The 25,158-nt window shown below is 37.8% G+C and overlaps 1 protein-coding gene across 1 annotated transcript in view; it reads left to right on the top strand.

Moving 5' to 3' along the window:
- The first annotated feature begins 7,764 nt into the window (after positions 1-7,764).
- Positions 7,765-25,158, top strand: part of GLIPR1L2 (GLIPR1 like 2) — a 31,107-nt gene continuing 13,713 nt past the window's right edge. Inside the window, exons 1-3 of the mRNA XM_070407626.1 lie at positions 7,765-7,995; positions 18,063-18,308; positions 20,373-20,476. Coding sequence (XP_070263727.1) covers positions 7,765-7,995; positions 18,063-18,308; positions 20,373-20,476 — 581 coding nt within the window. The remainder of the gene's footprint in view (positions 7,996-18,062; positions 18,309-20,372; positions 20,477-25,158) is intronic.

Here is a 25,158-nt window from a genome sequence, read left to right as displayed (position 1 = left end):
TTGCAACTACTTTAGAAATCTATTTGGTGATATTTTCTTAAATATGCTTTTTTTTTTATTGATCTCAGAGAGAGGAAGGGAGATGGAGAGAGAGCAACATCAATGTAAGAAACATGGACTGGTTGCCTTCCATATGAGCCTTGACCAGGGACCAAACCTGCAACCTAGGTGTGTGCTCTGACCTGGAATTGATCCCACAACCTTTCAGTGTATGGGACAATGTTTTAACCAACTGAGCCATCGGCCAGGGCTCAGGGATTTGGGTTTTTATTTAATTATAATTTTATATGTATTAATATTTTCATTCTCTACTTTAGAAATTTCATTTTAACTGCAGTAGATCTAAAGAACTAAACATTGAGGATATCAGATATTTTTTCTTATATGCCAGTAGTTTCCTTTAAGAATACCATCAACATTATTAAAACAAAATATTATTAAGGTAAGTATCTGATAGCATGTCATGTTATATTATTGTCATAATATTTGTAATAATTAATGAGAACAGAATAACAAAAGGGAAATCAATTAAATTTTAAAACTTTGATAAGTAAAAGTGTGTTCTGAAAATTAAAATCACTCTTTTAAGAGATAGCAAATGCAGATAGTATACCTTTTAAAACCCTATACAAAAGTATCTGTAGTATAGTTAAAACATCTCTACAAACCAAGGAATTACTCAATTCTGGAATTTTCTCTGAAGACAAAAAAAAAGATTATTCCATTAATACAGTTTTAAAAATCATTTATATTGAGTAGCTGACTACTCTGGACTAAATTATCTAGATGTTTTCCTTCTCAACCAAAACAACCACCAACTTCCCTCAGCTATAAATATTAAAAACTATTTTTAAATGCATTTTTAAGATGTCATATTTTACTTTATATCTTTGAGAGTATTACAGATGTCCCCCCCCCCCCTTATTTTGAGAGTTATTTGATAAACATTACCAAATACCTAAGAATTTCCACATTTCTGGGTGATTGATGCTATTCTTAAAAATGAAACCAAGTGGCCGGGCCAATATTGCTCAGTGATTGAGCATCGACCCCTGAACCAGTGCACATGCTCAGGTTTAGGGCTTGGTCCCCAGTAGGGGGCGTGCAGCAGGTAGCCAATCAATGATTTTCATCATTGAAGTTTCTATCTCTATCTCTCTTCCTTTCTTTCTCTGAAATCAATAAAAACATATAAAAATATTTTTTAAAAATGAAACCGCCGGGCTGGCATGGCTCAGTGGTTGAATGTAGACCAATGAACCAGGAGATCATGGTTGGATTCCCGGTGAGGGCACATGCTGGGGTTGCAAGCTCTATCCCCAGTGTGGGGCATGCAGGAGGCAGCTGATGGATAATTAGCTCTCTCATCGTTGATCTCTCTCTCTATCTCTCTCTCTCTCTCTCTCTCTCTCCCCCTTCAGCTCTGAAATCAATAAAAATATGTATTTTAAAAAATGAAACCAAGTGATTTTTGCATTTCAAGTCTTCCTGTATTAGGGTTCTCCAGAAAACCAACAATGGGGAGATTGTAAGAGAGAGATAAAAAGTGAAAGAGAGAAAGGGGAAAGAGATTTTAAGAAATTGGCTTACACCCTAGCTGGTTTGGCTCAATGGATAGAGCATCAGCCTGTGGACTGAAGGGTCCCAGGTTTGATTCCGGCCAAGGGCATATGCCTGGGTTGTGGGCTTGATCCCCAGTAGGGGGCATGCGGAAGGCAGCCAATCAATGATTCTCTCTCATCATTGACCTTTCTACTGCTCTCTCCCTCTCCCTTCCTCTCTAAAATCAATAAAATATATTTAAAAAAGAAAAGAAATTGGCTTACATGATGTGGCACCTAGCAAGTCTGGAATCTGTAGGGCAGGATGGCAGGATGGAGACTCATGTAAGAGTTGCTACTATACAAAAACAGATCCAGAGACAGAGAAGCATTGATCAGACTGTCAAACCTCAGAGGGAAGGTAAGGGAAGTTGGGGGTAAGAGGGAGAGATCAACCAAAGGACGTATATGCAAGCATATAGGCCTAATCAATGGACACAGATGACAAGGGGGGTGAGGGCATGAATGGGGGGTATGAGGGATAATGTGGGGATAAGGACACATATGTAATAACTTAATCAATAAAAAAATTTTAAAAAAAGAGTTGGTGTTATAGTCTTGAGTCTAAAACCTGGAAAATAAGACAGAATCCCTATTTTGTGGTCTGAAGGCACTAATTCTCAGGGAATCTCTGCCTTTACTCTTAACTGATTGGACGGAGCCACTCACATTATAGCAACATCTAAACTAGTTTTTGACCAAACACTAGCAAACATAGTCTACCCATATGGACATGTAAAATTAACCATCACACTGCTATTTGGTATCATCTATATGGAGTCATTATCATTTTAGTAAACTATTGCTATTTGTTTATTATGTCATTAAGATTTTAATTCATAATTACCCCTCAACTTGTACTTTTAAATAGGCTACAGGTAAATTGACATTTATGGAGTATTCTTTTCTAACTGTTGCATTGTTTTCATAGATTTTTAATTAAAATTTTTCATTAATAATTAAAATATCCTCTGATTTTTTATATAATTACTCCCTTACTTCTTCAGACTCCTTATTCATCCAAACACATATAAATTCCTTTAATCAGATTAATTGAAATTCTACAGGCCACATGAAAAATAAATGTTTACAAAATTATATCCTCTGATTTTGAAGAAATATTTGTCAGAGTATTAAATTGACACTGCTACAGGAACGTGCTAGTAGTGTAATCAGAACCAAGGTTTGACTGCCTGCCACCACGAAAACCAAACTTGTGAGACAGATGGTAGTAACAAAAGGAAAGAAGTTTATTCAAGTGCCGACATCTCAAGAAGATGGGAGACTCTTGTCCAAAACCCATCTTAGAATCTCAATGTAGGCAAGGGTTTTTATAGGGAATGAGAGGGAAAGCAGAACAAAGAGATCAGGAGGAGGGGCTGTGGACAAGCAGGCAGTGTACTTGCTGGTCCCAATATGGATTGTTAATGTTAGCATATGGAACTGATCAGTGCTAGCCAAATTCCTGCAGTTGGGTGATCCACATCAACCAAAGTTGTGGTCAAGGCCGTTTTTTGTATAAGCAGGAACTAGAACTGCTCATGCCTGCAATACGCTTATAAGGAAACTGTCAGTATGTTCATAGCTTTTATCAGTTTGTTAGTACATTTTATTCTACTTCTATCTCATGGTTAGTCAGGCTGGTATAAAGCTTTATTCCCTGTTACAGTAGTGACAGGTCTCAGAAAATAGAATATCTATTTGAAGAGTGTTCTCTCTATACTTAACCTGTGAGCAGAGGCTGGGTAGGAGGAGGGCCTCTGACTTACTAGTGGAATTTCCCTTCATTGGCAATAAGAGAAAATCTGAACCAAGGAGATGTCTTTTCTACTTCCTGTGATCATAACCATAGACTCTTGACTGGGTATCTTAAGAGGCCTGGTATCACTTGCAATTATTTTACTCTAAACAGATCTTATTCTTAACTAGAGGCAAGGTGTACAAATTTGTGGATGGGTGGAGTCCGGCCGGCCCACCCTGATCGGGGCCCATCGGGCCAGGCTGGCCAGGGGTAAGGGCTGCTGACGGCTGACTGGCTCAGCTCCTGGTCTAACTCTTATCAAACTCCCAGTTGAAGGGACGATTTGATTATTAGCCTTTTATTATCCTATATAATAAAAGCCTAATATGCTAAGTGTCCGGTTGTCCATTCAACCAATCAAAGCGTAATATGCTAATGATATGCTAAGGCCGCTCAACCACTCGCTATGATGTGCACTGACCACCAGGAGGCAGACGGTCGACCAGTTGCTATGATGTCCACTGACCACCAGGGGGCAGATGCTCCCTCAGGAAAGCTATGCACCCCTAGTAAAAATCATCAGGTTCTCAACTGGAGTTGCACACCATGGATTTGTGCCTTGTAGCTAGTGAGAACACACTGATTATCATAATTCAACAAGTATATATTAAGAATGTATAATAATATGTCTGGCAAAGTGCTAAGTGTTAAAAATTTATTTTAGTTCTCATCAAAATAAATGAAAATGAGGTAGTACTTATTAATAGTTTTAATTTAATAATACCCAAAGTTAAATAATATTTTCAATGTTCCAAGCAACTAAATGCTTTACATATAATTTATATAATCCTCTCAATAAGTGTGTGAGGTAAATTATATTAATTTTTATTTCTTTATTTGTAGACTTAAATGTATTTTCATAAACTGCACTCAGATTTACAAATATATTTTTTGAGAGTTATTAAGGTAGTCTGGGGAAATGTTGTCCTTTCAGGGAAGATTTCTAGAAGTCATTGCATACATATTACCATACTAAATAAATATTGACCTCAAGAATATAAGAGTAATGTAAATTTAGGAGACAAGATTTCATATTACTATTCCCAGATTTATACTCCATTTCATGGTTTTGACTTTGGGATAGAAGCAAACTGTTGGTTAGTTCCTGAGACCACCTTCCACCACATTATTTTAGGTTTTTGTTTTCTGTTTCTTTTTTGGTCCCTGTTCACCTCCTTCATTCATTTTTCTAATGGTGCTGCTCATTTTCTCAGGAATTTTAAATTATTCTTAAATGTGCGTTAATGAAACATCAGTATTTTAATCCTTTGACATTTATGTACCAAATATCTTTCTCAGTTATCCTTTATTTATAGTTTAATGAAGTAAAGTTCATCTTCCCACTTTTTCTCACTTTTCCATCTTTAAAATGAACATAGTAATATCTGTATCTTAAGGATTATTTTATTTTTTAAATGAGTAGACAAGCATTTAAAATAGCGTAGGATAGTGGTGATGGTTATACAGCACTGTAAATGTAACTGCCACTGAATTTTATACTAAATTATGATTAAAATTGTAAATTTTGTTATGTCTATTTTACCACAATAAAATAAAATAGCTCCTGACACATAGCCAGGATATTTTGAAATAAACATGGTATTAGAATAGTTTGATTTGTCTGTAACACCTTTAACTAAAAGCTTCATGTGGATAGATATGTCTAACTTGCTCAGCATTTGTCGCTCTGACACACAGGAGGTCCTAAAGAAATACTTGTTGAGTGGGGTGTCTAGCAATAGAATGGGCTACCTGAGAAATGGTGACTTCTTTGTGAGTGGAATTATTTAAGCAGGGGTTATAATGATCACCTGTCAATGATGTGTCATAGAATATGTCTAAAACATGGAACTAGTAAAACTGCCTAAATTTCTTAGCAATCTATGATTGCATTATTTTGTTTATCTCATGCTTTACTATAGCAATTTTCATAATCTAATAACAGTATCAGCATCATAAAGGAATTCCATATTTCAGCACTTGCCATTTTAACCCCCGAAATAGGCTCTGATCAGTAAAATACTCTTAGCAGTTTTTGCTCTCCTGGCATATGTATTATGTGCCTTTTCCTTCGTTTCACTTACCTGTGTTCTTTACTTTCTTGACATCATACTCTCCAGAAAGACTTGGTCTTTTTCACAGGGTATAAAGTTACCGAGTTGCTAGTTTTCTAAATTGTAAGCTACTTGGAAGCAGAGTCTGTGTCTTGTCCACCAATCCTTGTCAACCCCATAACACACTGCCTGGTAATAAATAGTTACTAAATGACTGACGGCCTGAATGAAACTATCTTCTGAGGCCTATTGCTTTCAATTGTGTACACCAAGCATGTCAAACTCACAGGCTAACACAGGCCAAATGAACCAGGTTTAAGTTTATGTGGGCTGCATACAAACAAAAGCTTCAATTTTCATAGAAACATAGGTTTATTTCTATAGAGACATGCTGAATACAAAGGACTAAAATAAATGTTTGTTAACATAAAATAATAGAACATTTTAATAAAAATTAATATTTTTTCTTGAACATTAACTTACCAGACACTGAATAACTACACAAATTAATAAGCATAACGCAAATAAACCTATTTTTCTTTCTTTTTCTTTTTTAAAAAAAATATATATTTTATTGATTTTTCACAGAGAGGAAGGGAGAGGGATAGAGAATTAGAAACATCGATGAGAGAGAAACACAGATCAGCTGCCTCCTGCACACCCCCCACTGGGGACGTGCCCGCAACCAAGGTACATGTCCTTGACCAGAATTGAACCCGGGACCCTTGAGTCCGCAGGTCGACGCTCCATCCACTGAGCCAAACAGGTAAGGGCTAAACCTATTTTTCCTGTTCTCCAAAAGCAAAATATTTCCTGTTGTGCACACCAAACAAGTCAGTCCAAGACTAATGACATGGCCATCACCTGCTAAAATATTCGCTGCTAGTATTAGTGGAGAGAAATGGTGTGCCTGTGTGTAATGTACCTAAGGGAAATAAATGCAACATGATTATAGTAATCAGTCATTAGAGAACGTTGTAGTTCATTATTAATAATTATGTATAACATGATATGGTAAAAATTAAGTTATGAAATTTTATTAAAACATTTCTTACTTACCGTTATATTGGCTGGGCTGCAAAAATATTTGTTGTAGGCTGCATGCAGCCTGAAGGTCGTGAGTTTGACATGCTTGGTGTACACCATAGATAATTTTTAAAAGCACATTTCTTTTTAGATATTTTGACCAACCGGTTACAATGCTTTCTTTGTGGCAAAATTCTGTCCCAGTGTCAATGATTTTGAATATCTCCTAAATTCTATCAAGCATCCTGCACTGGTGGGGTTCAGCTGGCCTGCCTGATGGGGGCCATCAGGGGTGGGCTGGCTGGGGCGAGGGTCTGCAGGCATTCTGGTTGTTCTGCTGTTTGGTCAATTTGCATATTACCCGTTTATTATATAGAAGGGTGCAACTGAAACCCCCAAACAAATGTGTGCTTTTATTTTGTGCCTAGAACTTATATCCTTCAAAGTAAGTTTTCTAGAGCAAATTGTTTGTAAAAAGCACAGGCCAAAATCTGGTAGGACACTAGTAGTTGTTGTCTGAAGGAGAAATTAAAACAAAAATAAATTCTTACTATGAACTGGACATTTTTGTCAGAGAAGATTGTTATTGATATTTCAGGCTGCCTATAAAATTCCGGTAAGAGAAAAATATGGAAATATTTCAAGCTTATGATAATTTTATGATCCTTAGTTTAACCCCTACATGTTGAGCTTCCAATCTTCCATTTATTTTGTTATTTCCCGCAAAACACTGAGAGAAAATCTCAGTGAAGTCCACCTTAAAGAGGATATTTTTCAGTCTACGAGGAAAATAAGGAGCATGTTCTGCATTAAATTCCCAGGTCAACAGGTAAGCATGGGGGAGGGGGGGATAATCTTCATCAATATCACAGAAGAATGATTATTTACCCTGGCATAATTAGAAGGTTTCTCAGGCGTGTTAATGATTCGGCAATTGGCATTTACTGTACAGAGGGCTTATTAATAAACGCTGACACATCATTTGTCGCCGCAAATCAACTCTGGATAATATCCAGCTGCATTAACTAGTTTAGTGAAGAGCCTGCACCCATTTGAGTCCAGCCTCCCTGAGTTCTGCGGGCCAACAGCTGGGGAGACCTTCACCCACCATTCACATGAGCAGGGCTTCCCCTCAAGGGGCGGGACCAACCTTGTCTTCGGGGGCGGGGCCAACCTTGTCTGTGGGGCGGGGCCAACCTTGTCCGCGTGGCCAGCTGGATTGGCAGGTCATGGGGCGGGCCAGCGCATGCGCACTGGCCGGTCTGCGGCCGGCAGGTGGACCATGGTGGCTCTGAGGCCCTTTGCACAGGACTGGTACGTCCCATGGCTCCCCCTAACGCGAGGGGCCGATGTGACACTGTGGCTCTGTGAGCTCTGGCTACTACTGACGTCCGGCCTGTGCGCGGGTTTACTGCCGCACGAAGAGGACGTGAACTTTATCAATGAGTACGTGAACCTCCACAATGAACTCCGAGGCAAGGTCAAGCCCCCAGGGGCTAACTTGCGCTTCATGGTGAGGCCCCGAGGCGGTTGCCTGAACCTCTGACAACCTTGCCCTGACCACGCACCCCGGGGCCTCGCAAAGTCTGGGCCACTGCTCTGAGGGTTAAGGAGTGTGGGGAGCCGCACTTTCCGTTTGGGCTTAAAAATATATGTGCGTAAAGTTTATTCACTGAAGAAATACAAACCACTGTCTTCTTAACACATTTGTTACCAAGATTTTACATAGGGCTGGGACTAGGGTGAGTAGAGGCACTCATCTGAGGTGTACAATTTAAGGAGGTTTCCATTCGAAGAAATGACGGTTCAGTGCACTTTATTTATTTTTTTATTTAAAAATCTGCAAAAACATCGATGGAGACTATCAATTTAAACAACAGGATCCTTGTCTTCAATTAGGCGCAGTGGTTCTCAACCTGTGGGTCGCGACCCCTTTGGCGGTCGAACGACCCTTTCACAGGGGTCGCCTAAGACCATCCTGCATATCAGATATTTACATCACGATTCATAACAGTAGCAACATTACAGTTATGAAGTAGCAACGAAAATAATTTTATGGTTGGGTCACAACACGAGGAACTGTATTTAAAGGGCCAGAAGGTTGAGAATCACTGAATTAGGGCGAGGCTAGTGAGGCACTCTCAGGATGATGCAAATGAAAAGCCAGATCTTGTTTTTATTTAAAATAGTGATTTTTTTTTTCATCAAGGATGTTTTTACATCAATTAAAAAAAAAATACCACTTACCTTAATTATTGTGAGATGTGTTTTCTCCAGTATCCACCCAAGGGAACATCTCAGTCACCTTACCCTTCTTTCTGCCAGGGGCCAGTTGGATATTTATAACATCTCTCATAGGCCCTACAAAATTAGAAACTTAAAAGTGAGCCTGCTCTATTTGGCCAAACATGTAATTAACTCCTGGTCTGTTGGCTAGACCTGCTTCTCTTTAGTGAGGCTTGTGATGTTAGCTCAGTGATGGCGAACCTATGACACGCGTGTCAGAGGTGACACGCAAACTCATTTTTTTGGTTGATTTTTCTTTGTTAAATGGCATTTAAATATATAAAATAAATATCAAAAATATAAGTCTTTGTTTTACTATGGTTGCAAATATCAAAAAATTTCTACATGTGACACGGCACCAGAGTTAAGTTAGGGTTTTTCAAAATGCTGACACGCTGAGCTCAAAAGGTTCACCATCACTGTGTTAGCTGGTATTGATGTTGCTACTCGAACCGCTTTTCCAGGTTTGCCTCGGTCTGTCTGGAGCGCAGGCGACTCTGTGATGCTAAGTTTTGAAAAGAACTGCTCCCAGCAGAAAGTTGTTCCAAACACAGATGCGTATTTCAATGCATGGCTCCTCAGAGTGGGAAATCCATCGTTGCTTTTGGAACCTGTATAGAACGCAAGCAGTGTGGGAGGTGGTTGTACTTAGCTTTCAGCTCATCATCGCTTGGCAACTGAATGATTTCGTATTGTAGGTTATCATGCACATCAGCGGGTTCCACATTGAACCGATGTAGCAAAGATGTTCAAGTCCATTGGTTTTCTTTTCATGTCCTTGAATCTTTCATTAAATGGCCTCAGAGTTCCCCACATTCACCAGCATATTCAAGTGTTGCAGAAGGCTTGTGTCCTCCCAGAGTGGGGAAATGCACCGTGTTGCTCCTTTCGAGTTGCACTTTCCAAAAGCCTTAATTTAGCTTCAAATGATTTCACGTTTGAAAGCAGGGAGTTGAGAAGCTGGTTGGGGCCCTGCAGCTTGACATTCAGCTCTGAGAGGTACTTGGTAACATCCACCATGGTCGCTAGATCACACAGCCACTTGCCACCATTGAGTTCCCAGACAGGTTTTCCCTTCATCTCCATGAGCTGCTTGACTTCATCCTGTAGTTCATAAAACCTCATGAGCATGTTCCTGCGACTCAGCCACCACACTTCACAGCAATAAACGAGATCATTGTACTCAGTCAAGATCATTCAGTAACTCCTTAACCTGGCCGCTATTAAACCCTCTGCTTTTGACAAAATTTACACATGACACTACTCTTGACATCACATTGTTGAGCCTCAATGACTTTGCACAGAGACTCTCTTAGTATACAGTGCAGTGGCATATAATTAAATCACTTGGATCGAGACTGAAATGATTCAGTTCTTTCTTGACAAATGCAATTAACCCTTTTTGTGAGCCAGTCATGGCTGTAGCTCTGTTAGTAGTAAGGCCACTTTTCAAACATTAGCTCAAATTTTTTCATTGTTAAAACAAGTCTCTCAAGTTGCTCACCTCTTGTAGTGCCATGCATGGCTTCCAGGGACAGCAGTTCCTCTCATGTGTCAAACTCTGCAGTTATCCCACGAATGAAAATGGCCAAATGGGCAGTATTTGTTATGTCTTCTTGTCACAAGCCAGAGAGAAAAATTGGAAATCCTTCAGTGTTTTTTCAATACCTACTGCTGTCAGTAATCCCATCGGAGGCGGTTCTCTGAGACAAACTAACACTCTGAAACAATTTTAATTTGTCTGGTGCTAACAGTTCTGTAGCAGCCACCAAACTCTTCCTCACATGAGGCCTCAGCTTCTTTTCGACTTGCTCCCTCACTACATAATTCATCTGAATAACATTGTCCCTGTCATACGGAGGCTTAAGTAAAAGCAGATTGTTGTGATTCTAAACTCCACTGAAGAATATTGATTTTATCCTGACACATTTGGCCTCTCAATTCATTGAGTACAGCATGTTTTGAGCTATAATGACGATCCAGGTTGGCTTTTTTCATTATTGCTAACATATCGCCACAAACTGGGCACATAGGTTCGTCTTTGACTTCAACAAAAAAATAATCATTTGGTCCTAGCCGGTTTGGCCCAGTGGATAGAGTGTCAGCCCATGAACTGAAGGGTCCCAGGTTTGATTCCTGTCAAGGGGTACATACCTCGGTTGCAGGCTCAATCCCTAGCCCTCATCAGGGCATGTGTGGGAAGCAAACAATTGATGTGTCTCTGTGTATCTGTCCCCCTCCCTTCTACTCTCTTAAAAAAAATTAAATAAAAGGAAAAATATCCTCAGGTGAGGATTAACCAAAAAAAATCATTTGTCCATTTCTCTTAAAAAGATCGACACTGCACATCAAGTTTTCTCTTTTTTGTAGTCACCACTTGTAGGATGTCACACCACTTAAGTTTTATTAACTATCCAGTGTGTTGCCGTACTGCAATCATTTTGCTTTGATCACTGTTCTAATCCTGTATCTTGGATTTGGAACATATCCAACGTTCATAAAAAGACTCTTGAGGTCTTTTCAGTGTATTGTGATTTCTTTAATCTTCATCTGAGATCAGTTTTTACAAGATTGTTGATCATGGATGTGTGGATAAAGGTTGGATTGGTTTTATCATCTGTGTCAACAAAAAGTCAACAACATCGTTGTCAGTCATTGGAGGCAAAGTCATCAACATCCCTAGGAATTATCTCATTGCATCTGGTCCATCATCACCGGATCGCTATAGTTTCACCACAGCGTGTTAACACTTTCCCAGCGTGTACACTCTCAGCCAGCCTGGCACTGACTGTCCTCTGAGTCACCACAATACAGGCATATGGGCCACGGACAGCAGACGAGAAGCATACGTGTCTGTCCTGTCATGTACTCATCATATGTGTCCTATCGATCCTATAATGGTCATTCCTTGCTTCTCCCTCAAAATTTACATTATTATTATGATTCACTTAATATACGTTTATGTTGCTATGAAAAAAAGCTCCTAGATTTATTGAATTTCGAGTCCCACCTGTGGTAGCTTTGGCAGGGTCAGATAAAAAGATTTCTCAGGCCTTATACAGCCTGCAGGTCAGAAGTTCCCCACCCCTGCCCTAGTTCAACCCTTACTTTTCATTCCATTAAATGTTTTTTCTTGCTTCTTTCCCATTCTCTCCCCTTCCCCATTTCTATTTAATGTATCAACTCTTCCCTTGTTGTCATTGAAAATGACTAAAATGGCCTTGGCCAGTGAAGCTCTGTTGGGCTTCATCTGGAGCATGGAAAGGTTGCAGGCTTGGTTCCTGGGAGAAAGTGGGCAGGAGGCAGCCGATTGATGTGCTCTCACATCAATATTTCTCTTTCTCTCCCTCTCCCTTCTTCTCTCTCTAAAAGTCAATAAGAAAAGAAAAAAAAAAGACTAAAATGTATTGAAATAACTAGTCTCTTATGAGGCAATTAGAAGCTTCCAATTTACATTATAATGTATTTTAAAGACTATCTCCCTAGACTTGAGTCTTTTCTTCCTTCTAGATTGGTTCCTTTGGACAAATTCAAAAATATGGCATAAATAATGGATGTAATATTTTTAATTTATATGACACATAGCAATTGCTAGTCTAAATGGTTGTGCCAAATTAAGCAAATACCAGCAGTGTATAAATGTTCTGCTTTCACCACATCCACACTGGCTTGGGAATTGTCAGTCACTTGCTAAACTGATAAATTATACAATGGTACTTCATATTAATGTTAATTTTTAAATGCTAATTTGAGTGATCATATTTTAGTTCTTTTTTCATTTTCTTTACCTTTTGTATTTTCGGTGTTTCCACTTATGTTTATATATTTTTATAAAAATACATTAGAATTTAATCTGTTGCTGAAGATAATTATTTCCAAGCCAATTTTTATGTTTTGAATTTAATCATAGAATTTGGGGATCTTTGAGAGTTTTATCTATGCACCCCCATTTATGATTACATATATATATATATATATATATATATATATATATATATTATTGTTATTATTATTGATTTCAGAGAGAAAGGGAAAGGAAGAGATAGAAACATCAATAATGAGAGAGAATCATTGATTGGCTGCCTCCTGCATGCACCCCACTGGGGAGCGAGCCTGCAACTTGGGCATGTGCCCTTGACTGGAGTCAAACCCGGGATCCTTTTAGTATGTAGTTTGATGGTCTATCCACTGAGCCAAACCAGCTAGGGCATTTTTGTTGTGTTTTGTTGTTGTTGTTGTTTTTATTTCAGAGAGGAAGGGAGAGGGAGAGAGTCATAGAAACATCAATGATGAAAGAGAATCATTGACTGGCTGCCTCCTTCATGGGGACACTGGAGATTGAGCCCACAACCCAGGCATGTGCCCTGACTGGGAATTGAACCATGATAGCCTGGTTTATAGGTTGATGCTCAACCACTGAGCCATGCTGGCCAGGCTAATTCTGGTTTTTTACAAGTTAGATGATTAGCCTGCCTTCTCATAATTAATAAACACATAATACAATTTTTATAGGGTTTGTATTTCTAAACTCTAAATATTAATTTAAAACATAAAGAAAAATATAGAGAATAATGTAGCAGGCACTTGTGTACCAGCAATATATATCTTAATATATGATTATTTTAATAGTAATATTGTATTGGATACAGTTTAAAGTTCCAACCTTAATTTTCACTCTTCTCCTCTTTCTAAAAGTTGGTGTGTATTTTCCCATAAATTTTGCTAGGATGGAAATATTAACTGTAAATAGAATATTTTATTGTAATAATATGGTCTCCTTAGAACTTTTTCTTCATAGGTTTAGAAATCACACTTTCTTTTTTTTTATTGGTCATTCTTGGCATTTTAAAATATATATAAGTTTACAAAGTCCAAAGTTAACATCTATAACTTCCTTCCAAATATTAAAAAGATCTTACAACACAAATTCTAAATCCCTTGCCTGTTTCCATGATGTTGTTGTCATCGGTATTTGTCTTCTACCTTGTCATTAAACTAAAAAATTTAGTTCTTTTATTGTAAAATACTCATGACATAAAATTTAACATTTTAACCATCTTTTATTGTACAGTTCTGTGGCATTAAGTTCATTCACATTGTTGTGCAAACATCACTAGCATTCATCTTCCCCAATTGAAACTCTGTACCCATTAAGCCATTTCCTGCTTCTCCAAGTTTCTGGCTACAACTATTCTGCTTTCTGTCTCTATGAATTTGACTATGCAAAATACTTCATATAGAAATCATACAGTATTTCTCATTGTGACTGACTTATTTTATTTAGCATATTTTCAAGGTTCATTCATGTTGTAGCATGTGTCAGAATTTCCATCTTTTTAAGGCTAAATATTTTACTTTGTATATTTATATCACAGTTTGTTTATCCATTCATCTGTCAATGTACATTCCGGTTGCTTTCACCAGTGGCTATTGTGAATAATGCTATGAAAATGGGTGTGTGTACAAATATGTGTTCAATTCCCTGCTTTCACCTCTATTGGCAATACCCAGAACTGGGATTGCTGGAACATATGGAAATTCTGTGTATCTTTTTAAAATATGTTTTTATTGATTTGAGAGAGAGAGAAAGGGAGAGGGAGAGGGAAACATGCATCAGCTGTCTCAAAAACACCCCCTACTGGGGATTGAGCCCCAAGCCTAAGCATGTGTCCCAACTAGGAATTGAACTGGCCACCTCTCAGTGCATGGGATGACACTTAACCAAATGAGCCACACCAACCAGGACTCTATGTTTAATTTTTTTTGAAGAACTGCCATTCTGTTTCCCATAGTGGCTGTACCATTTCACATTCCCACCAATAATACACGAGGGTTGTAATTTCTCCACATTCTTGCCAACACTTGTTAGTTTCTGGGTTTTATATATGTACTAGAGGCCCAGTGCATGAAATTCATGCATGGGGTGAGGGGTCCCTCAGCCCGGCCTGCATCCTCTCCATTCCAGGACCTCTCAGGGGATGTCCAATGGCCAGTTTAGGCCTGATTCCACAATCCGGGACTGCTGGCTCCTAACTGCTCACCTGCCTGCCTACCTGATCACCCTTAACCACTCCACCTGCTGCCTGGTCACCCCTAACTGCCCTCCCCTGCTGGCCTGGTTGCCCCTAACTGCTCTCCCTTGCCAGCCTGGTTACCCTTAACCACCTCTGCCTCGGCCCCTGCCACTGTGGCTTTGTCTGGAAGGACGTCCAGAAGGATGTCTGGAAGATGTCTGGTCTAATTAGCATATTACCTTTTATTAGTATAGATATCCATTTTAATAGGCGTCATTATGGTTTTGATTTGTATTTCCCTAATGTATAGTTATGTTGAACTTATTAGACATTTGTATGTCTTCTTTGGAGAAATGTCCATTCAAGTCCTTTGTTCAATTTTTGATCAGGCTTGTTGTTGTTAGTTGAGTTGAGGAAATTCTTTATATATTCTTGTTTAAAAATAAAACAAGATAAATAAATAGGAAATTACTATATTTGATAGTAACCCCTTATCAAATATATGATTTGTAAATGTTTTCTCTCATTGCATAGGTTTCCTTTTCATTGTGTTGGTAGTATCCTTTGATTTGCAAAAGTTTATAAATCTGATAAAGTCTAATTTATCTATTTTGTATCTTGTTGCCTGTGCTTTTCAGGACATAGCCAAGCAATCATTGCCATATATAATGAAGCTTTTCCCCTTTTGTTACTGGAGATCTGGCTGAGTCAGAGAGGGCTCAGCTCCAGTCAGCTTGAGAGAAAGAATTCAGATGAGTGACAGAAGTATAATTGAAGCAAAGCCATAACAGTATGGCAGTTCCTCAGTAATTAAAAATAGAGCTGCCATATGATCCAGCAATTCCACTTCTGGGTATATATACAAAGGAAATGAAAACAGGATTTCAAAGAGAATACTGTAATGCCATGTTCATTTAAGTATTATTTACAATAGTCAAGATAGGGAAACAATCTAAGTGTCCATCATTGGATGAATGGATAAAGAAGGTGTTGTGTATATATACAATAGAATATTAGTCATCCATGATAAAGAAGGAAATCCTGCCATTTACAACAACTTGGATGTACCCTGAGGTCATTATGCTAAGTGAAATAAGCCCGACAAAGATAAGAAGTGCATTGGTATCACTTATATGTGGAATCTTAAAAAAAAAAAAAAAAAAAGTGACTGGGAGAACAGAAAGTAGTTTCCACGGGCTGGGGGTGGGAAAATAGGAAGAGGTTGGTAAAAGGGTAGTGACTATAGTTGATAACACTGTATTACATAATTGAAAAAACATTGATACTGTTTTCAACTAATTTTATTCAAGGTTGAGCAAAGGAATTTGTAAATATCATAACTTATTTTACACACTGTCATGGGAAGGAATAAAGTAAAATATTTCCAAACTTGGAGTAGAAAGTTAGACTTTCTGGGTTAAATTCAGACTCCATAATTTATTGGTTTTATGTGACTACAAGTAAAATACTTGTCTGTGTTTTGATTACTTCCTTTGTGAAACAAAAAAATAATAATAATACATACCTCATAGGATATTCTGAACACTAAGTTAAATAGTGCATAAAAAACAATAGTGACACCCCAGCTGGTTGGACTCAATGGATAGAGCATCGGCCTGCGGACTGAAGGGTCCCAGGTTTAATTCTGGTCAAGGGCATATGCCCAGGTTGTGGGCTCAATCCCCAGTAGGGGGTGTGCAGAAGGCAGCTGATCAATGATTCTCTCCCATCATTGATGTTTCTCTCCCTTTCCCTTCCTCTTTGAAATCAATAAAAAATACTTTTAAAAACAAACAATAATGCCTGGTACATAGTAAACATGTGATGTATGAACAATATACAAAATAAGGCAGTAAAAAGATGATCCATGAAACATTGTTTTCAAATGAGAAACAATCTAAAAGATTATTAATAGTGGAATGGTAACATTTATTATGTGCTATAGAATACTATAGTATATAGAATACTATGGAGAGATTGCAAAAGTTAGGTAGATCTACTTGAGTTAATATGGAACAATCTCTCTAAGTGACAGCTACAAATCACAGGCCAATAATATTATGTATGGAATTATTACAACAGTGCAAGGGAAAAAAATCACAAAATATGCATTTAAAATACCACTTGTATCTTATATATGAATGTGTGTGTGTGTGTGTGTGTGTAGAGAAATGTATACAAAGCAATTTTTTAAACAATAATGAGCTTTGGGGAGGGAAGTAGTTGGGGGGGTAATCTAAAAGCCTGATTTGTTTATTTTTATGATATATTTTATATTATATATATGTATAATTTATGAAATTAACTGAGAAAACCTTAAAAAATCTTAGTTTTCAGAAATGCTTACTTTCAGATACACTGAGACATATGTACTTAGCATTTTGGCTTGACAACTATTTTGTTGATTTTTCTTTATGTATTGTATTTGTTCTTATCCTTAACAATGAACTTAATGAGGCTCTAAATAATAACAAAAGTACACATTTTTGGATATTTCTAGATAGCTGGCCAGGGTGCAGCATCATGTGAAATTTTCTCATATTTTTGGAAATATCGTAAGACTTTATTTCCTCAAAACACAATATTTTGTATAAAATTAGTGCTCAATAAATAGTTCTTAAATGAATATTTTATACTAGAGGCCTGGTGCATGAATTCATGCACAGGTGGGGTCCCTCAGCCTGGCTGGCGATCGGGGCCAATCAGGGCTGTCTTGCCCAGTCCCGATTGGGACCCATCGGGCTGGCAGGCCAGGGGGAGGAACCAAGGGAGTTGGCTAGCCATAGGAGGTTTGCTGTGGGAGCACACTGACCACCAGGGGGCAGCTCCTGCGTTGAGTGTCTGCTCCCTGGTGGTCAGTGTGCATCATGACTACCTGACTGTTGTCCGGTTGTAATGGTCACTTGGACTTTTATATATATATAGATGATTGTATTACTATGAATAAAAGGTATGAGATAAAAATATATATTCTGAAAAAATATAAATATATGTTCTGAAGAGACTACATGAGTATTATACACTTCTGAACAGACTGTGTAAGAGTATCATAATCATTTGCATCATCTAACAATCTGACTTTTTAATTACTAATATATGCATAGTCCTTTGTACCAGAAAATAGTTGTTTCATTTATGATTATCTAAAAAAAGTTCCCTATAGAAATTCCACAAATAAAATCCTTAAGCATAAAGTTAGGAATGTTTTCCTTAAATCTTACTATGAGAACTCAAACTCATCAATTATTTTGTTTTCTTTGCTTTTTGCATTTTTTTTCAGACTTGGGATGTAGCTTTGTCACGGACTGCTAGAGCATGGGGGAAAAAATGTGTGTTTGAGCGTAATATTCATTTAGAAGAAATAAAAATGGCCCATCCTAAATTTAATGGTATTGGTGAAAATATGTGGGTCGGCCCTGAAAATGAATTTACCGCAAGTATTGCTATCAGAAGTTGGTATGCAGAGAAGGAAAGGTACCATTTTGGAAATGGCACTTGCTCTGGTGACTGTTCTAAATATATGCAGGTATCTAATTTTTATATTATTAATTCAATAGATTCCTTAATAGCGTTATTATCAAGTTTTTATTGATTGTTTAAATTTTATAAGTAAATACAAATGGTAAATTATTAAGTCTAATAGAATCAAAGTTCTTATCAGTCCTAGATCTTCAAAATGTCTGTAATTGTCTCTATTATTTGAACCATACAATTAAAACATTATTTTAAATATAGGAAATTTAACCTCCATACCCAAATATGAAAGGTACTTTTCTAAAAATAATGTACACTAGACAAGGAAGTAAGAAACCAGAAAATAAAAATTATTTCTAAATTATTGACTATAAACATAAGTGTAAGATGATATTTTTTGCACAGATCAGTACACATACCACTATATAACTAATTGGTTAAAACTTTTTAAATGCAAATTAATAGTATTATTTTCCTACCTCATGTCTAATAATCTATCTTATACTTTATCCCCCCAAAATACTGAACTACTTATTTTCTATACATATATTTATTATTTCATATATCACATTGTTTAATAATTATTTATATGTGATACTACAGTAAAGGCAGGGATCTTCTCATCTGTTTATTCTCAACACAACAACATGACATTATTTAGGTCTTCAATAAATATATCAGAGATCAATAATTTATTAAATGAACTTCCAAGCTTATGTAAAATATGATTTTTTTTTTTGCCCTAGCCAGGTTTCTCAGTGGTTAGAATGTTAGTCCAAGGATTGAAGGGTCGAGAGTTTGATTCCAAGCCAAGGCACATACCTCGATTGCAGGCTCTATCCCCGGCCCCAGTAGGCAACCAATCAATATGTCTCTTTCACATTTATGTTTCTCCCTCTCTGCCTCTTCCCCTCCTGTCTACTCTCTCTGAAAAACCAATGGGAAAATATCCTCAGGTGAGGATTAACAAAAATAAATAAAATAAAAATGATTATTTTTCTATCAATAAACTGATGTCATGTTTTATGTACAACTTAAAATCTTGGAATTTTTTTCATGTTGAACTCATGTCTTTCTCATTCATCAAATAAATCTTTCAAAAAATGTTTGATCTGTTTATTCTTCTTCTAGAAAGTTATAATGGTTCTCCATTATTTTATTTGTATCAAAGCTAGTCTTAATATAACTTCATACTTTCAGTAAAATAATAAATTCTACTCCCTGACCTACACCTCTATATTTTATACTTTTTAATTCTAGTATCTTAGACATTTCTGTTTCCTGCATTTAACCTGACTAACTCTAATTTAACTGTTGCAGTCACTCCATCCTCTATTCTTTTTATGCATCACTCTATTTCTTTACTAACCATGCTTTTAAAACCACTAAGGCTTGGGATAAAAAGAAACAAAAATGGTTCCCCTCCCTCCCACAGAGATTAACAGAACAAAACAAGTACTTTTTTTTGTCACTTGAAAGTATTAGAAATATTAAAGCATTACAGAGAATTTCTGGAATATCTTGAACTATTCTCATATTTTTATTCCAATTTAATACCAGATTTTCCTTGTATAAGAGCAAGCTCCTTTATTCATTTTTTAAAATGAAAGGCCCAAAATCTTTTTATAATGGAATTTCTTCAACAAAAGAAAAATGACAATAGCATTCAATTACTCTCTATTCTTTTATTGCTTTTTTTCCCTTTCTCTAATCTTAGTGTCTCTCTTTTTCTCCCTTCTATTTACAACTTTTATTCTGTCAAAAATATCTCTCCTCTCTTTTCCTCTTCCTCTCTTCCAATAACCTAGAACTCAGGTTCAATAAGAGGATGAAAATTGATTCAGCTGGTGGGCCTTTCTTTGACTCGAAAGTATTATTCTGTATCAGTGGTTCTCAAACTTTTTATCCTAAGAATATGTACTGGTAGAATTTATTAAAGTATTTCTCTAACTACAGTGTTGCAAATGCTACCCTAAAACCATGCTAATTGATAGTTCATATTTTTTAAATTATTTAGTTAAAGGTTCTATGTATATTGAATATATTATTGTTTACAATATGGCAGAATAATTGTTTAGAATTAAATTTCATGTTTTTCTTGAAAATTTCATTTTAGCTTGTTTGGGACAAGTCTTACAAAGTTGGTTGTGCTGTTACTCCGTGTTCAGAAGTTGGACGTATTAAATATGCAGCACTTTTCATATGCAACTATGCACCGGGGTAAGTTACTTCAAACTTAAAAAAGAATATAAAAATAAATAGAGAATTTTTCAACTTAAGTTTTTCTAACTTCCAATATCTATAATAATAAAAGTGTAATATGCTAATTAGACTGATGTCCTTCCGGGCGTCCTTCTGGACGACCGTCTGGACGAAGCCAGGGCTGCGAGGGAATCCCAGGTCCCAGGTGCCTGCCGGAGGCCAGAGGGAAGCAGTGCTGTCAGCGGGGGGGGTGGGGGGGGGCGCGAGGGGGGTAGGGAAGGTCTACTCTTGCACAAATTTTGTGCATCAGGCCTCTAGTATTCTCATAAATGTCTTTGTGAACTATAAAAAATAAATGTAAGATGTTACAGAATTTATATTAAAATTAGAGGCCTAATGTATGAAATTCATGCATGGGGGGTGGGGGAGAATGGTCCCTCAGCCTGGCCTGCACCCTGTCCAATCTGGAACCCCTTGGGAGATGTCCAACTGCTGGTCTTGCAATTCTGGACCACTGGCTCCTAACCACTCACCTACCTGCCTGCCTGATTACCCCTAACCCCTCTTCCTGCCTGCCTGATCACTCCTAACTGCCTCTGCCTGCCTGCAGGCCTGATTGCACCTAACTGCCCCCCTGCTGGCCTGAAAATTTTTCATTAATTCAGGAGCTTCTCATAAGAGCCTCTGGATAAGAACTCAGTCAACACCCTGAATTTGGCCTTTGACACCCTTAGCAAACAATCTTCTAGCCACACTGTGCCTGGGATTATAGCCTATAGAACTGTTTGATAATAAATGGGTGATAGTTTCTGTCACCACACCTGTGGTAATTTATTATTCAACTAGTGGCCCAGTGCATGAAATTTCAAATTCTAAGAGGTCAAGCAAAATAAAGATTTAAAAATATCAGATTTAAAGAGAACTTCATTGATAAACATAGGAAGAGCCGTTTATGTGGAGTGAAGCGATGCCAGGTTGTAATGAATCAAAGACTGTTTTTTCTTTTGTTTTTGAAATGGGAATGATGTGAGTATATTTAAATGTTGACATGAAGTATGTAATATAGTATGTAATATAGAATAAAAGTAAATTCTTTACAAAGAATAAAGACATACAAGAGATTAACCTTAGAAAGATGGAGAAGCAGTACTTTAATTGTATTAGAAAAAAAGGAAAGATGGGGTGGGTATATTTGGCCCATTTAGTGACAAAAAAAATCTCAAGCTGCAATCTAAAGTACATTATGTTTCTCTATGAAGTAAGGCAGAGGATGTCCTGAGAATAAGACTTTGAAGATGGAGTTTAGAAGATTGGGTAGCATAAAACTAGAAATCAACTACAATAAAAACAAAAACAATCAAACACCTGGAGGCTAAATAGCATGCTAGTAAGCAATGACTGGGTTACCAAAGAGATCGAAGAAGAAATAAAAAGCATCATGGCAACAAACGACAATGAAAACACAACAATCCAAAATCTATGGGACATAGTGAAAGCAGTCCAGAGAGGGATGTTCATAGCTCTACAGGCCTACCTCAAAAAATAAGAAACAATGGTAATAAATTAACTAACCATACAATTCAAAGAGTTAGAAAGAGAGCAACAAGAAAAGCCCAGCATAAGCAGAAGGAAGGAAATAATAAAGGTCAGAGTGGAGATAAACAATAGAGACCAAAAAAACAATACAAAAGATCAACAAAAGCAAGAGCTGGTTCTTTGAAAGGATAAACAAGATTGATGAACCTCTAGCCAGGCTCATCAAGAAGCACAGAGGACCCAAATAAACAAAATCAGAAATGAAAGAGGTGAAGTAACAACCGATCCCACAGAAATACAAACGATTATGGAAAAATACTATGAACAATTCTATTCCAACAAAATGGACAACCTAGATGAAATGTACATATTCTTAGAAAAATACAAGCTCCCAAAACTCAACCAAGAAGAATAAAAAAACCTGAATAGGCTGATAACTACTGAAGAAATTGAAACAGCGATCAAAAATCTTCAGCAAACAAAAGCCTGGTCCGGACGGCTTTACAGGGAAGTTTACCAAGCATTCAAAGAAGAACTAACACCCATCCTCCTAAGACTATTCCAAAAAATTCAAGAGGAAAGCACACTTCCAAGCTCTTTCTATGAAGCCAGCATTACCCTCATCCCAAAACCAGATAAAGACACCACAAAAAAAGGGAATCACAGGTGACCATAGGTGCTAAAATCCTCAACAAAATTCTAGCAAATCAAATTCAGCAATACATTAGAAAGATCATACACCATGACCAAGTGGGATTTATTCCAGGGATGCAAGGATGGCACAATATACACAAATCAATAAATGTGATACATCACATAAACTAACTGAGAGACAAAAATCACATAATCATATCAATTGATGCAGGAAAGCATTTGACAAAATTTAACACCCTTTCTTGATAAAAACTCTCAGCAAAGTGCGAATAGAGGGATCATACCTCAACATAATAAAAGCCCTATATGACAAACCTACAGCTAACATCATATTCAATGAGCAAAAACTAAACCTATTTCCCCTGAGAACAGGAACAAGACAGGGATGCCCACTTTCACCACTCATCTTTGATATAGTACTAAAAGTACTAGCCATAGTGATCAGACAAGAAGAAATAAAAGGTTTGGGGAGAAACCAAGATGGTGGCATAGGTAAATACCTGAAATTGCTGCCTCGCACAAACACTTCAAAACTACAACTAAAAGTCAAAACAGACATCACCCAGAACCACAGGAAGGCTGGCTGAGTGGAAAGTCTACAACTAAAAGGAAAGGGAAAAGCACACTGAGACTCAGAGGAGGTGCAGAAGTAAAGTGCAGAGGTATGGAGGCACACGTGGAAAGGGCTGGCAACTGAGGACACAGTTGTCTTTTCTAATTGGGAGGGAGACACAAGCTCTCGACTGCTGTGAACTCCAGTTCCGAGCGAGTCTCTGGGGACTCAGACTCATACAGGGAGAAACTGAACTGTCTGGCATCTAGTAGATCTCAAGGGCGGCTTTCTCTCAGAGGTGCTTACAGCGATTACCGTGGGACACTGAGACCCTGGGCCTCTTAGGGCAGGGCTGAGGATCAGCCATAGCTGTTTGCTCCACCCTATTGATGCCCTGAGACCCCACCCCACCCAAGCTTTGCACAGAGGCTTTTGCATATGAATGCCCTGGTCCTTTGCAATCTAAAATTACCTAGCTAACTGCAGCTGGGTCAGAGAGACCCAGAACATCCCAAAGAAGGCCCAAGGCCCCACAGAAGCATGCATTGCTTCACAGCTGGGCCTCATCTGGGCACCTCTAAACCCCAAACACAGAAGAGAAATCTGAAGATAGCTTTCTTAGCTCCTGCTGGGTAGCCTCAGGGAGAGACTAAATTAGCACCGCCTTAGATATCCAAGAGCCAGTGTACCCAGTGGTCAGAGTGGACCATCCAGATTACAACTCCTCAGATTCATAAGGGACACACTCAGGGGGCAGACTCAGTGAGCACCAAAGCCCCATTGATGCAAGTCTTGCCCCTAAGGGTGTCTCCAGCACAGAAGTTCTCCCACTGTAGACACAGCTGATTCTCACAGCAATTGGCCTGGAGGTCAATTCCTCCCAGTGATAACTACAACAATCAAGGCTTAACTACAACAAGACTGTGCACAAAGCCCACAAAGGTGTGCACCAAGAGTGTCCATCTCAGGTAATTGGGGAGGCTGAGCCACTGGGCCCTATAGGACACCTAGCACAGAAAGCCACTCTATCAACACAGGGAAGCAGCCAAAATGCGGAGACAAAGAAACAGGTCACAAATGAGAGAAATGGAGGAAAGCAAGCTACTGGATATAGAGTTCAAAACCACAGTTATAAGCTTTTCCAAGAATTTTCTAGAAACTGCCAATAAATTTAGTGAGCTTCTCAATAAATCTAGTGAGACCCTTGAGGATATGAAAAAGGACCACCTAGAAATTAAGCATACACTGACTGAAATAAAGAATATTTTACAGAGATCCAACAGCAGCCTAGAGGATCGCAAGAATCAAATCAAAGATTTGAAATACGAAGAAGTAAAAAACACCCAACCGGAAAAGAAAAAAGAATCCAAAAATATCAAGATAGTGTAAAGAGTCTCTTGGGACAACTTCAAGTGTACCAATATCCGAATTATGGGGGTGCCAGAAGAAGAGAGAGAGCAAGATATTGAAAACCTATTTGAAGAAATAAGGACAGAAAACTTCCCCTACCTAGTGAAAGGAATAGACTTATAAGTCCAGCATGCACAGAGAACCCCAAACAAAAGGAATCCAAAGAGGACCACACCAAGACACATCATAATTAAAATGCCAAGAGCAAAAGACAAAGAGAGAATCTTAAAAGCAGCAAGAGAAAGACAGTTAGTTACCTACAAGGGAGTACCCATACGGCTGTCAGCTGATTTCTCAACAGAAACTATGCAGGCCAGAAGGGAGTGACAAGAAATATTCAAAGTGGTGAATAGCAAGAACCTACTACATCCAAGATTACTTTACCCAGCAAAGCTGTCATTCAGAATTGAAGGTCAGATAAAGAGCTTCACAGATAAGAAAAAGCTAAAGGAGTTCATCACCACCAAACCAGTATTATATGAAATGCTGAAAGGTATTCTTTACGAAGAGGAAGAAGAAGAAAAAGCCAAAGGTAAAAATTATGAAC

Source organism: Myotis yumanensis, unplaced genomic scaffold (genome assembly GCF_028538775.1).
Source record: "Myotis yumanensis isolate MYYU_CA2020_CCGP unplaced genomic scaffold, mMyoYum1.0.hap1 SCAF_3, whole genome shotgun sequence".
NCBI lineage: Eukaryota > Metazoa > Chordata > Mammalia > Chiroptera > Vespertilionidae > Myotis > Myotis yumanensis.
The sequence above is the reverse complement of the archived record's forward strand: the minus strand, read 5'-3'. Positions and strand labels throughout refer to the sequence as shown.